Source organism: Eschrichtius robustus, chromosome X (genome assembly GCF_028021215.1).
Source record: "Eschrichtius robustus isolate mEscRob2 chromosome X, mEscRob2.pri, whole genome shotgun sequence".
Classification (NCBI taxonomy): domain Eukaryota; kingdom Metazoa; phylum Chordata; class Mammalia; order Artiodactyla; family Eschrichtiidae; genus Eschrichtius; species Eschrichtius robustus.
In genome coordinates, this window is record NC_090845.1 from 109,352,252 (window position 1) to 109,365,959 (window position 13,708).

General features: G+C 39.0%; 1 protein-coding gene across 3 annotated transcripts in view; it reads right to left on the reverse strand.

The window, feature by feature from the left end:
- Positions 1 to 2,667: 2,667 nt before the first annotated feature.
- The window catches only part of TENM1 (teneurin transmembrane protein 1), a 570,000-nt gene continuing 558,959 nt past the window's right edge, over positions 2,668 to 13,708 (reverse strand). For all 3 annotated transcript variants that reach the window (XM_068532554.1, XM_068532553.1, XM_068532552.1), the window contains 4 exons: positions 7,967 to 8,354; positions 5,898 to 7,118; positions 5,164 to 5,306; positions 2,668 to 3,426 (listed from right to left, as the gene is read on the reverse strand). In XM_068532554.1, coding sequence (XP_068388655.1) covers positions 2,668 to 3,426; positions 5,164 to 5,306; positions 5,898 to 7,118; positions 7,967 to 8,354 — 2,511 coding nt within the window. The remainder of the gene's footprint in view (positions 3,427 to 5,163; positions 5,307 to 5,897; positions 7,119 to 7,966; positions 8,355 to 13,708) is intronic.

Consider the following 13,708-nt stretch of genomic DNA (forward strand, 5'->3'; position numbering starts at 1 on the left):
TTTCTCTTTAAAATGCTTTTACTTTCATCAAGAAATACAAATGAATTGTTCTTTCATTAATTTAAACTTCAGAACTACAAGTCAATAAAGGCATTCTTTGTATTCACATGAATAGGAAGTGATGTACTCAATATGTCCATGTTCTTATTAAGAAATGCCAAAATGTTTCTCTTAGATTTACTACTCATTAGTGCTAACCTTTTGGGGTTTTTTCTCTTTCCGCCTAAAAAACTTTGGAAGTGGTAAAGAGAACAGTAATAGTTCAAGGCAGTATTAAAACCACAGCTCTAAGTGATAAAAAGTGCATTTTCTGAATATAATACAAATATAACTTTAAAAAACTAAAGGCACAAATTAAATAAATATGTATTTCAAACTAGAAATGCACAGTTCATGGTAATTACTATTAAGTAAAAGCTTCAAATACTTGTTTCTAATGGATATTTAAAGCAGTTTGAAAATGATACATCATCAGTGAATTGCAAAAAAGTATAATCGCTTAAAGTATAAGCAAAATAGACTCTAATATTGACATCTTGGATTAGTGATAAAATACATCATCACATTTATGAATGCACTCTTTATATACAGTTCATAAGTTATTTTTCCATTGATTTAAAAGAACATCAGAGGTTCTAGGAACTTAAGGTCCATTTTTAGGCTGGTGTGGAGGTATTCAAATTTTCAACAAGTTTGTTAGTAATTTTAGATCCTGTCCTGAATAAATACTATACCATTAACACAGGCCTGATTCAGGGGAAAAAACCCCAATATGAGTTCATCATGAATTCTTTCTCTCTCTTGGAATACATGTGTAATCCCCACCTGAAGGTTTTGAAAATGAAATGTTTGGATACACCCTCCCCTACTGTCATCGGGTCCTTGCCTTTCTCTCACACTACTTTGTGTAGTTAGGAGCCAGACTCTTTAAAAACCTTAATGTGAGCCTGGATTCTGACTTTGCATATTTTCAAAAAAGACTGTCATCACAAAGCAAGGCAATGACCCCACACTGCATTCAGGTAGTGGCTGGAAAGAATCCAAACTGCAACATTCCATCATAAATTCTCCTTCAGACATAGTGAGTGTCCAGAGCTGGTGATGAAAGTGCTGAAGCTGGCTCAGGAGAATTTTCCACAGGCCACATTGTGCTGTCCTGTATTTTCATTTGTGGTAACTTACAATTGCACAGCAGTTTACAAACTGTCTCTTTGTCACTGGGCACAAAACTCCCAGCTCACCAAGGGGCTTCTTTTACGACAGGATTCATACAGACTGAGAAACTGCAGCTGATATTAACACTAATCCTGATCTTTTTCTGCATTTTAAATGGTCGTAGAACAAAATAACCCTTCCTGGAAAATAGCTATTTTCCTAGGCAGGAGAGATGATTAAATCAAAAATAAATGGGCAAAGACAGAGAACTAAAATAACTAACCATATAAATTATCTTAGTAAAAAATAGTCTGCCTCTCTATAATTAGTTGAAATGTTTTAGGTTGGAAAGGGCTCACTTAATTAAATTTCCTGACTATGGCTGGGAGATGTTCAATACAGAATTGCACATTTGAAAGATAAATCTAAGTGGGGTGAAACAATGTGGCAGCAACTTCCCGTGATGTTTAGTTTGGTCTTCCCTTTGGTACTTTCCTTTCACCTTAGTACTATGTCTATTTTTTTTTTAAAAAGGTTTTGGCTCTTATGTATGCCTGTGAAAGCCTATTTTTTTTTTTTTTGTACCAGAATCACACTTTGTAGTCAATTACCTTTCATGTGCACAAAACCATTGGATTAGTGTATAAATACTGAATCACGAATGTGAAACTATGACCAAAACACACCCTATATATAAATGAGAAATTCCTACCCAGGTTAATAAAAGCTATGTTTTCATGACACCAATACAGCTGGACAATTGTGTACAAAATGTAGTCAAAACAAGTTGGGTGGGAGGAGTTACATTGGCCAGCTGCCTTGGTATCATGTACACACGAGCAAATAGTGGCAATCGGATTTGGTGACCACACCCACAGGGAAGCGTGGTAGACAGAACCCAGCCACCACACGCCAAAACACAGCACAACAACATGGCATCTATTTCAACAAGCAAGGAGGAATCATCAGGGACGAAGGGCAAATGGGTCCTGACTCTAGGAGATGGTGGCCGAGGACATTTTACACTTCTTTCAAAGTTTCCTATAACAGATCTGGAACATGTGAAAGAGCTGGCAGTCTTTCGAAATGCAAGGTTCAGATATGATTGCACCACCTTTCAAATGGCCCGCAAGTTCTGCCAAAAGCTGAATATGAAACCACGTGTCACAATAGACATGGAGAACCTCAGGTTCTTTCTTTATATTTGAACATCTGCATGGCTCCACAAATTGAAAGCGGTGCTCGCTGAAAATTTTTTTTTTTAGTTGTTTGAGTTCTACTTGTGTTATTTTGAATACTGCCACACAAGAACTAAAAATCTCTGTCATTTCTTAAAGAGTTTAAACAAACAATATTAAAATACCATCTTCCGTCACATTGAAAGGCAGTTGGATATGTTTTTCCTCCATATTTATATATACAGAGTTCTGATCTAGAAAACCAATACAATAAACCATTTTATGTTTTAAAAACAGGCAGTCTTTGGTGACGCAAAGGCAGAGATTTTTTTTGTTACCTCCTGCCTATTTCGCTCTGTCTCATAAAGTGAATATTGTTGGCACTGTCAGAAAGTTCTAAATACTGCTCAACAGACAAAACAAAATACCCATCATAGCTTTGTACTCTCCCAGTGCTCAGCAGCTGCTGCTTTTCCCCCTCTGTCCATGCCCGGATACCCTCTTCCCCTTCTTGCAGCCTTCTTTGTTCCTTAGTCCAGGCCTGGGCCACAGCACGCTGTCTGGCGATCTCCAACACGTGATTCTTTTCCTCTTCGACAGTTGTCCCATACCGGATGTTGAAGCACAGAGCCCCGTGCTGGAGCTGGATATCTGCAAACCGTCTAGTCCTCCCATTCAACACCGAAGTCATCTGGGACACAGTGACATTGACACCATTCTCCAGAATGCGCCTGCCCCCAGTGTTACCGATGAGCACCAGGTCTTCCTCCAGAGACCCAAGCTTAATGAAATAGTGCGTGTCCCTCCCCTCTATGGTAAAATGTAGGTTTTCCAGGTAATGAGCATTATTGAGAATGGCAGCCAGCCGCCTGCTATCTTCATTGGCTACTCCTATAATATCGGCTGTTACTATGCCATCCTTGATGGCGAATTTTATACCTTTGCCGAAAACAGAAGGAACAGCAGCAAACCTTGGTTGCTTCCCTCCTTCAAGGCACCGTCCGTCATTATATCTGGGAGTCATAGGAAGTTGGTCCAAGGAAATGAAATTCCTGAGCTGTTTCTGGAGCTCACACTGGATACCCAGGATGGTCTAGGAAAGAAGAAAGGCACAGAGCAAAGGCAGCAGATGATTAGACACCTAGCATATGCTTGGTGATTGTAGAAAGCAAAGGCTTGCCAGGTTGCTTCCTTCTCTCTTTAACTTGCTGGTTTGTGATTTAAAAACAAGCCAAATTTGGAATCTCTTCACTAGAGCTTTGGAAAAGACTAACAGGTGACTTGATCACCTGGCATATATTTCTTGATATCTTGGTGAGTTGAGTTAAGCATAAGCAAATACGTTCAAACTTGACACCATAGAATCGCAGAGCTAAAAGGCACTTAAGTGGGTCTAGTTCCCCCCAAACAAAGACATTTTATTTTTACCCATTCAACGGACACTGACTAGCTGTTTCTTACTGGATGTAGAGTAATACATTAGCCACAGTGAGGTATAAGAGACGGTATAAGGCATCATTCTTGCTTTCAAGTAGCTTATGACCTTATAAATCACACGGGCAAATCAGCAAGTCCATGGATCTTTTTATGTGGATTAAAAAAAAAACCTTTTTACTATGGCAGATTTCAAACATACTAAGAAATAAAGAGAAGAGAATAATGAACCTCCAAGTATCCATTACAAAGCATCAGAAATTTTCAACATTTTGTTAAACTTTTTTCAGGACGTTTAATTACAAAAAGCATTTACATGTTATATGTATTTACAAAAAGGGATAAGCCTATAGTACTTATTTAGAATTTCCTTTCTGTTATAATTTTTATACTTGAATTTCAAGCCCTCTCACCCAAGTTTCAGTTTTATTTTGTTAAAGCCTTTTTTTTTTTTTTTTTGGCAAACACAGATATTCCTCTTTCTTTCAACTGAAAGATAAAGTTCTGTCTTGTTTTCATTTGTACCTCATTAAGTGATGGAATTATCTGCTGAACCTTGAATGTTTTGGTATTCCTATTTTTCCAGAGACTTTCTCTCTGTAATATTTATTATTTTGCTTCATTACTCTTGTATACTTTTTCTTTATCAGAATAATTTTTTTTTTTTTTTGGCTGCATCATGAGGCATGCAAGATCCTAGTTCCCCAACCAGGGATTGAACCTGTGCCCCGTGCAATGGAAGCTCGGAGTCTTAACCACCGGACCGCCAGGGAAGTCCCATTTATCAGAATAATTTAATTTGTTATTCCCATGCTCTTAATGCACTATGCCCTGAATTATTTTGCAGTTGGAGATCTGATGCTTTAGGTCTCTTAGTGAACAATTTTCTCTATGTAGAATCCATAATTGCCCTTTTTTTTTAAAAGATTTTTTTTGATGTGGACCATTTTTAAAGTCTTTATTGAATTTGTTACAATACTGCTTCTGTTTTATGTTTTGGTTTTTTGACCGTGAAGCATGTGGGATCTTAGCTCCCCCACCAGGGATGGAACCCACACCCCCTGCACTGGAAGGCGAAGTCTTAATCACTGGACCACCAGGGAAGTCCCCCTCCATAATTGCCCTTGGTAGCCCATTTTAGAATTGTTATTTAAAGTTCAGTTCCACTTTCTTCTTCTGCAGCAGTCATCAAGTCACACGTTAGTCTTTTCTTTTCCCAAAGCTCCGATTCCCTGATCCTTTCCTCATGGAAGCTTTTTCCTACCTCCTCATTAATCATGGACATTTAAGTGAATATTCAAGAAGACTCAAACATAAGTAAGCAAATATATGTTTCATGGTGTTGGATGCTCTTCTGTTTTTTCAGCGAAATAGAGATGGTAAAACATATACTAACCTTTCCAGGATCCCACTCTTGAGTTTTTGTCTGAAGCTGTAGAAGCTCATAAGTTAATTCCAAATTTTCCAATTCTGGTTTGGGAAATCCAGGTAGTACATTGTGTAGTTGGAAACCAAATAGCTCCAACCAACTTCCAATGTCTGTGAGACACAAATTTAAAAGAAAAAGAGATTTTAAAGCCCATACTTTACAACTTTTGTGGAAAGCTTGAAAGATGCCTCTCCTGCCTTCGATATGTTTAGCCAATGGTAAGTTAGGGATAAACTCCCCCTTATGTCACCCACTCCAAAACATATGATCCTTTCCCCAGGGAAACCTTTTGATTCATGGATAATCACAGAGATCGGCTCAGTTTACTGTGTGGAAATTCTCAATGTGGTAGTGGTAAGAAGGCCACACAGACTGTGATATTAGATTTATATCTAATTGATATTGATGCAACAGAATCCTGATTTTTCTTCTATGAAATTATTTGTAGAAACTTTTAAGAGTGAAAACTACAAAAAGAAAGCTTAAAAGGAAAGAGAAAATGTACTGGGATGCAAAAGCATCATGTTTTATGTCAACATACACAGTTCTGCTCACTCTAGAAGACTAAGGAAGAGAGTGACTGCACAATAACTTGTGGGCTAGCTGGCAGGAAGAGGAAGCATATTTACAAAGGCATTGAGATTATGTGATAAACGAGTTTTCTCTTTACCTTAGCATAAAGTGTTACACCGTTTAAATACCTGTGGTATACTTTGCAACATCTTGAATTTTGCCAACTGGATAGTTATTTTCAAAAGAGTAGAGGTTGAATGGTTTAGGAAGGAGGTTCAACTGTTTCCATATGTGATGATTAGGCGTCGTCCATCTACCAGCAACAACATCATAGTCTCTTTGCCCCAGGTGCACTAATTTAGTAAGGAAATCATAGAGTCCTCCATGAAAACCAATGATGACCTGAAAGTCAGGGTAAGTGTCATGATAGATATCTCCATAAGGCGTGTACAGTATCTCTTTTATCACCTGACCTCGACTGCTGAACACGGCTAGCGGGGTTCCTGTATTATCACAGGCTACGTAATATTCTTCACCACTGCTTAGCTCCATGGCAATAAGGTGACCTTGGAGATCATAATACAGGGATGTAATCTCTGAGCTCGTGTGGTTGTACAAATGAGTAACTCTTATGGGGTTGGCAAGGTCTGCATAAAAGAACTGGAGGTGCTGTCCTAGGCTGGACTTACTGGCGACACGTCGCCCAAGCCCGTCGTAGTAATACTGCACAGTCCAGCCAGAAGCCTTATTGTAGGCTTTCTGCAGCAGACCATTAGAATTATATTCGAATATGTCATTTCCCCTCTGCCTCAGAAAGCCATCTTCATCCATTTTATACTGAATTTCTCCTAGTCTGGTGATGCGATCTCGGAGGTCATATCGGAGAGGAGTAAGACGAGCACTATTCCCGTGGCTTAAGAGGTTGATGTTGCCATTCAGATCATAACTATAACGCCACTGGGTTTTATCATTTACAGAAACAGTTTGAAGTTGCCCATCAGCATCGTATTCATAGAAATATCTTGTTATATTGGCATCTACTCCTACTCTGATATCACATATTACCATTCGGCCCATATTATCGTATTGAATAGTCATCCAGTAGGCAATTGCCTTTAGGATTTCATACTGGACTTCAATGACTTGTCCATTGGCGCTGAAGATCTTGGTGTGCTTCATCACTGTAGTAGTTATGACCTGATTTAAATCGTAATTAATTACACTGAATTTTCCAAACTGCTCTGTTCTACCAGAGACATCGACATATCGGTACAGATCTATGGGCAAAGGGGTTTCATTTATCACAGCTTGCATGCTGGTCACGCGGAAGTTGTTGTAGCTGTAGTCAAACCGAGCATTCACAAGGCCTTCTTCACTGAATCTGAAAATCTGGCGCCCAATAAGAGGTCCTGAAGGGATCAAAATAAAAATAATGAGAACAAAGCTAGGCGCTCAATATTGAACAATCAGAAAATTCTAGTGTTCTTTTCTTTAGTATGGATGCTTTTACATTCAAAATAAAATATTAGAGATTGACCTCTGATATCTAATGCCTGGGCATCTCATCTCATAGATATATATATTCTCGTAGTTGTGGTCACCAAATATGAAAAAAATTTAAATACCGTATATTATAGTTATAGACTAATTTAACTATAGGAACTTTAGAAGTAATAACCCATCCAGTAGTTGAGGTGATGAAACTGATATTATAAACATGCTTTTTAAAAAATAATTACTGACAAAAATACTTTCAGTTTATTTAACCTGTGCTACAAAGTCAGAGGGTCAGGTTTTGACCAACTCCAGCACTCAAGTAACTGGATTTGGGCATTTTATAAACCGAAAGGATGAAATATAATCAAAAGTTGTGACTTTTAAAGACATGTTGCCATCAACTGAGGCTTATAGAGGTTACATAGGGCTTTAGTTAGTTTCAGTGAGACTCATATCTTGCAGCTGCATCTTTGGGAAGATTTGGTGGTGAGTAGGGACCGGTACACAGTTAGACTAGGTACCTAGAACTCAACTTTCTTGAGAGCTGAGACATAGAAAGAGAAATGTACTGTATGTTTTTAAGGAATCAGCTTTCATGTCACTTATGTTTTTCATTTTCAATGGAAGATAATTTGATAATGCAAGTGAAATTTGGTTGAATTGAATGTCTATAGGTTAATGCTTATATCTCAGACTGTGGCCAGCAAAAATTTCATAAGACTGATGTGGTTGTATACATCACCACCCTTTCACAACAAACCTGTTTGCCTGTATCTGATTGTGCAAATGAAGCCATCGTGCATCAGGTGTATTGTCTTAATCACTCCAGAAGACTCTTCATATGTTAATGTGACCTGGGTGGTATCATAGAGAATCTCAGACAGCCTTGCTTGCTTGGTGTACTTGTATAAAACTCTGCGCCCTGTCCCCAGCTGCAGGGTCTGTAGTAGTCGGCCATCTCGACTATAGTCTTGAATAAAAGAAGTGCTACTGTCTGGTGGGGAGTAGATGTTCCGGTAGTAGCCCACTGAAAGCATGGTTTGTAAACTGTGGCGCACCATACTAGGCATGGTGACTGAGAGCAGACAATCCGATTGGTCATACTCAAAGATATAACGCCGCTGGCTATGTAAGAGAAGCATCACAGACTGAAACGAGACAAAGGCACGACAGCATAATAGTACCATTGGAGTTCAGGAGATTAAAGAAAATACACATTCATCCCTTCAACACAAATTTATGGAGCACTTACTGTGTGCCAGGCACTGTGGTGGACCCTAGTGGATACAGAAGTGGGCAATAATGTGTCTATCCTAAACTTACAGTTTAATGGAAGAGAAAGACAAATAACCAGACAATTATAATATAGTGTGAAATGTGTTATGACAGAGGAAGTACAGGGCACTTATGGGAAGCGGAAGAAGAGCAGCTAACTCAGACTTAAGAGGTCAAGAAAGGCGTCCTGGAGACTGGGACATCTGAGTTGAGACCTAAAGGGTGACTAGGGGTTGGCCAGATGAAGGCAGGGAGGTGGGTGGAGCAGGATGCGGAGAGTATTCCTGTCACAGGGCATAGCATTGTGAGGGTCAGGATAAGAAAGAGAACATGGCTTTTTCAGGGAATAAGAGGAACTTTGTGTGGCCAGAGTATGGGTGTGTTGGAAGGGGTGGGTGAATGGCAAGAGATGAGGCCAGGCAGGTAGGCTGGATCTAGATCACACTGGGCTTTCTAAGCCACGCTAAGGAGTTTGGACTTTAACCTGCTGGCAACAAGGAAAACACTGAAAACACTGAAAGCAAATTGAAGGCAATCCAGTAGGTATTCCAGAAAGGTTACTATTGCTTCAATGTGGAGGTGGATTGGAGGGAGGTAAATGGGGGGGCAGGGCATGCCACATATTAAGTATTAGTCACCAAAAAATACTTATTGACTTTATAGAGTAGATGTCTTTCTGAAAAGTTGTATATAAAATATTACTATTACAGTAGTCCCCTCCTTATCTGCAGTTTTGCTTTCTGAGTTACCCACAGTCAACTGCTGTCTGAAAATATTAAATGGAAAGTTCCAGAAATAAACAATTCATAAGTTTTAAATTGCACGCTGTTCTGAGTAGCGTGATGAAATCTCACGCTGTCCTTCCCAGGATGTGGATCGTACCTTTGTTCAGTGTATCCACGCTGTATATGCTACCCGCCCGATAGTACAGGAAATATCAGTATATATAGGGTTCCATACTATCCACAGTTTCAGGCATCCACTGGGGGCCTTGGAACGTATCCCCTGCAGGTAAGGGGGGACTACTGTATTGCTCTGCAATTCATGTTTTAAACTATATTAGGGAAACATGCCATTAAAAGTGAAGAATTCTCTGGTTATGCAAGCCTTCTCCCCCAAACTGATCTGTATTTCAGAAACAGTTATTTGTTGAGGTATAACGCCTTGCACGTTATGGGTGTTTCATTGATATTGGTTTATCTTATTTTAATTTTAAATACAGACATAAAAAGAACACTATTTTAGGGAGAACTCAAACCCTATTTCTAATTGAAAAGCATTTAAATCTCATCTTTTAATAAAAATAAAAATTGTTCACCCCTGGAAATTCTGATATATCTCCCTAAGGGAGCTTTTACCCCTCCTTTCTTGAGAATTGGCTTATCAAGCAAAAAGATTTAGTTGAGCTTTATTTTCTGAAGTTTCTGTTATGAAAAAGATACAATAGGTATCTTTTCATTTTCTAAATATAAATTACATAAATAGTTATGAATATGAATTACATAAGCATATATAATGTACTTTTAAATCTTCTAAGTATGAAATTATACTCTAATATTGAACATGCTTCTTGAAACTGCATGTCATCCCTGCTCGTCTGAGAACTGCTATGGAATCGCATGTCAGTACTGTGAGGTCAAAGTCAGCACTTATTTGCTTGTTCGCTTATCCTTTCTTTCTTTTCCACCAAGTACTGTGCCTGGGGATACAGAGCTTTGTGGAAATCCTATATCACCTCATCACCTGTGGACACTCTGCAGCTCCAGAAAGTCTGCTGAACAGAAGGCTGGAGACTTGGAACTCCTGCGTGGGCACGAGGACACAAAGGGACCACCGAGTCCTTGACCAAGGCAGAACTCAACAGAACCTGGGAGGAAATTGGTGGGAAATGCCTTTGCATCACCTCTATGCTGAAAGCCAGATTTCTCAGCTACTTTCCACTCTCTTCTGTCAATTTGCCATGAACAAATGACATCTGTCACCTGCGATGTGGGCCAGGGACAATCACCATACGGCTTGCACACATCATCTAGTACCAGCCTGCCTGGGCCAGGCCTTTTCCAGTCGCTGTACCAGCCTTGCCAAACATTTATAGCACATCGCCATTGTGTTCTCTCCCTGCTCTCATCCTCTGCGCTGCAGTAAACCACTGCCTGACCCTGTTCCTGGGTGGAGCTGATGCTGCGCTGTCTCGAAAGCTCCCTGGTCTGTTTTAAAGCTTCCTGCCAATGGCAAGAATGTGGATGATGTGATTAGAAATCTCATGAATGTAACCGTTGCGTTGCCAGAATAGCATTTAGCTCTCACTTGCCTGCTTTTTCACTTTGGGTGGGCATTATTATCAGCTTGTTCAAAAGCAATACTTATGAGTCCATCCAATGCCCATAGTGCAGCTATACGGTAAAAGGCCATTTCTTATTAGTTGAAACAATGGAGTGGGAGACTTTGTATTTTTTAAAAATTGATTGTGAGATCCGAAAAGACTGTGACATCATTGTAAAGAAGAAAACAAGAACAATCATGGCTGTATACTCATTTGAACGCGAGTAGAAATGAGAAATGGCAGAAATTTGAAAAATTAAAGCATTTGAATGACCACCAGATGGCAGCCCGGGGCCACCTGGAAGCACAAGCCAAAGGCTGCATTCTCTCCCTCGAGGCAGCCTTTGAAAATTTCAGCCCCAAAGAGGCAATTTTGTGTAAATGTATCAGACTAAAGCATCTTATTAAATGATTATAAAATATATTTAAATGTATTTTAAAATGAAGTTCTTAAGAACGATTTTAGGAAACGGAAAGATGTAAATGTAAATTTACTGTAATACAAAATTTTAGCCCCACAAGTCTTCAAAATATAATTAACTCAGGGAAGGCTCATAAATCAAGATAGAGAATTAATGACCGCACAGAGAAAATTTAAGAAACAATAACTGATTTTTTTTAATAGAGATGAGATCATTTAAGCCACCGCAGCTTGTAGCCAAATAATTATTTTTCTCCTAATGGCTACAAACCATTGTGCATGAAAATGATACGAGTAATTTTTACTTACTCTAGAGGAAGTCAAACAATTTTTACAAAATTTCTGCACATTAAGGTGAAATATCTGCTGTTTGATTTTTAATATATCATGGTATAGGGATGGCAAGCAAATTTACAGAGGTACTACCAGAAGTATTTTGCGGTATAAAAAGAGACTTATATTTTTAAAGTTTGAGAATTCTTACTTCAAAATATGCTACTAGAGCCAGCCTCTCTGTCTTGCTCTGCCCCAGACATAGTGAAAGAATGTTCCAGCGAAGGCCATGTTAAAGAGAGGACTTAGAAAGAGCACGGAGAGGCACAGAACCCTCATCACCTCACTGGGAAAGTTACATGTTAACTGGATTTTGGTAAATTGAATATTCTTTACCTCTTCCTTCTAGAATCACAATTTCAAAGTTGCTTTAATTTCCTTCCTTTTTTCCTTCCTTCCGTTCTTTCCTGTTTTAATTTACCTTCAAGTAGCAGTAAGTGCCAGCCTTTAAGTTCTTCGACTTATATAAATACTAGAATAAATACTAGAATGCACGATTTAAGTGGAAAGGAATTAACTTCTATTGAATGACTAGATGTGCTGGGTGCTTTATATTGTTATTTCATTTAATCGCTGCTTCTATTCAGTGAATTAATTATTATCACTGGTAATAATAATGTTAATAAAATCAATCTCGTGATAGATGGTTTTTGGAAAGTGAAGAACCATTCCATAATTATGTGTTTTGTAGGTTCTGAGTTTTGCATAATAGCATTGCTTAAGTCAGGGGCTATCTTGTAATTAGAGAACAAATTAAATGTGAAATCAAGAAAGGGAGAAAAGTCAACTAAAAGGCACAAGCGATTTGGCTGTCTCACTGGTCAGTTAACTAGTCTTTGGAAGTCACTGGGGCTTTTCTCCATACATTATTTTGTGACAATAAGGTCTTATTTCTATCTACTGCAGACACTGACAGTCTCAGGGAGTTCTCTTTGTTGTGTTTTGTTTTTAAAGAATTATTGCCAAGTAAGTTTCTGTAGCAAAACGGACGTAGGCGAAGTTTGCTTCACATCATTCTTTGCTGAAATAAGTGTGATGAAATAATCAGTTAATCCAGAAAAGGGGAACAATAAAATTGCTTCACTGGTGTCAGAGAAGAGGCTAAATAACTATATGCAGGGCTGAAATTTAAGTTTCAACAGGTTCTTTTGTCATTGTATGGACAGCCTAAAGGGAAAGTTCTACGAGACGTAGAAGCAACTGTCTACAGGCAGTTAGCTCAGTGGCCAGACTGTGGCGCTAATGAGGCTGGTGCTCTGAGTTCAAAACCGTGCATACTTTTTTTTTTTTTTTGGCTGTGCCCCACGGCTTGTGGGACCTTAGTTCCCCTGACCGGGGATTGAACCGGGCCCTGGCAGTGAAAGTGCTGAGTCCTAACCACTGGACCACCAGGGAATTTCCTCAAAACTGTACATACTCATAAGGCGTGCCGGCTCCTTCACTAGTCACACGTAGACCTGTGGGAGGATCAGCGCAAACCTATCCTCATTCCTGGAAAAACTAATCAGCCTACATTCTGCTAGAATCAGTGGCATCTTTTTTTCATATGATGGTCATCATTACATGCCTTGCCTCTGTGAACATACACCAAATATTTGGATTCAGTTAATTTTGTAACAAGTTGAGCACTTTGTGGACAGTAGTCATACGATTTTGCCAATCATCCTTGTTACTAAAATTCAAAAGATAAAAGATCTACTCTGTAAAATTCAGATGTTCCCAGTGTAGAGTACAGATTAGAGATTTCATCGATTTCTTCGGCAGAAAAGGACAGGGGGTGGATACAGCAAAGGACTCCCTCCTTTACCCTGGCTCCCAAGTGGAGCTCTGCTTTATCTCCTAGGCATTCCCAACTTGGCAAATTCCCCAGCGACTGACTCTGGGAAATAATACAATAGTTTTATAATAGCATACAACCGCTGGCACACTTTTTTTTTTTTTTTAAACTTTCAGGGGTATATCAGAAAGGCTTAGCATCATTTGGTGCAAATAGTGAAATTTTGTGATGTGAGCTATGAATGCCCATGACTTTTCTAAGAACTTCTAGGGGTGACTTTGCACTGACTACCCTTGAATCCTCAAGGGAAGGCATCTTCCAATTTTCCCAGAAATTAATTCAGGACTGATAAATTGAATGGGTAGATTTGGGAA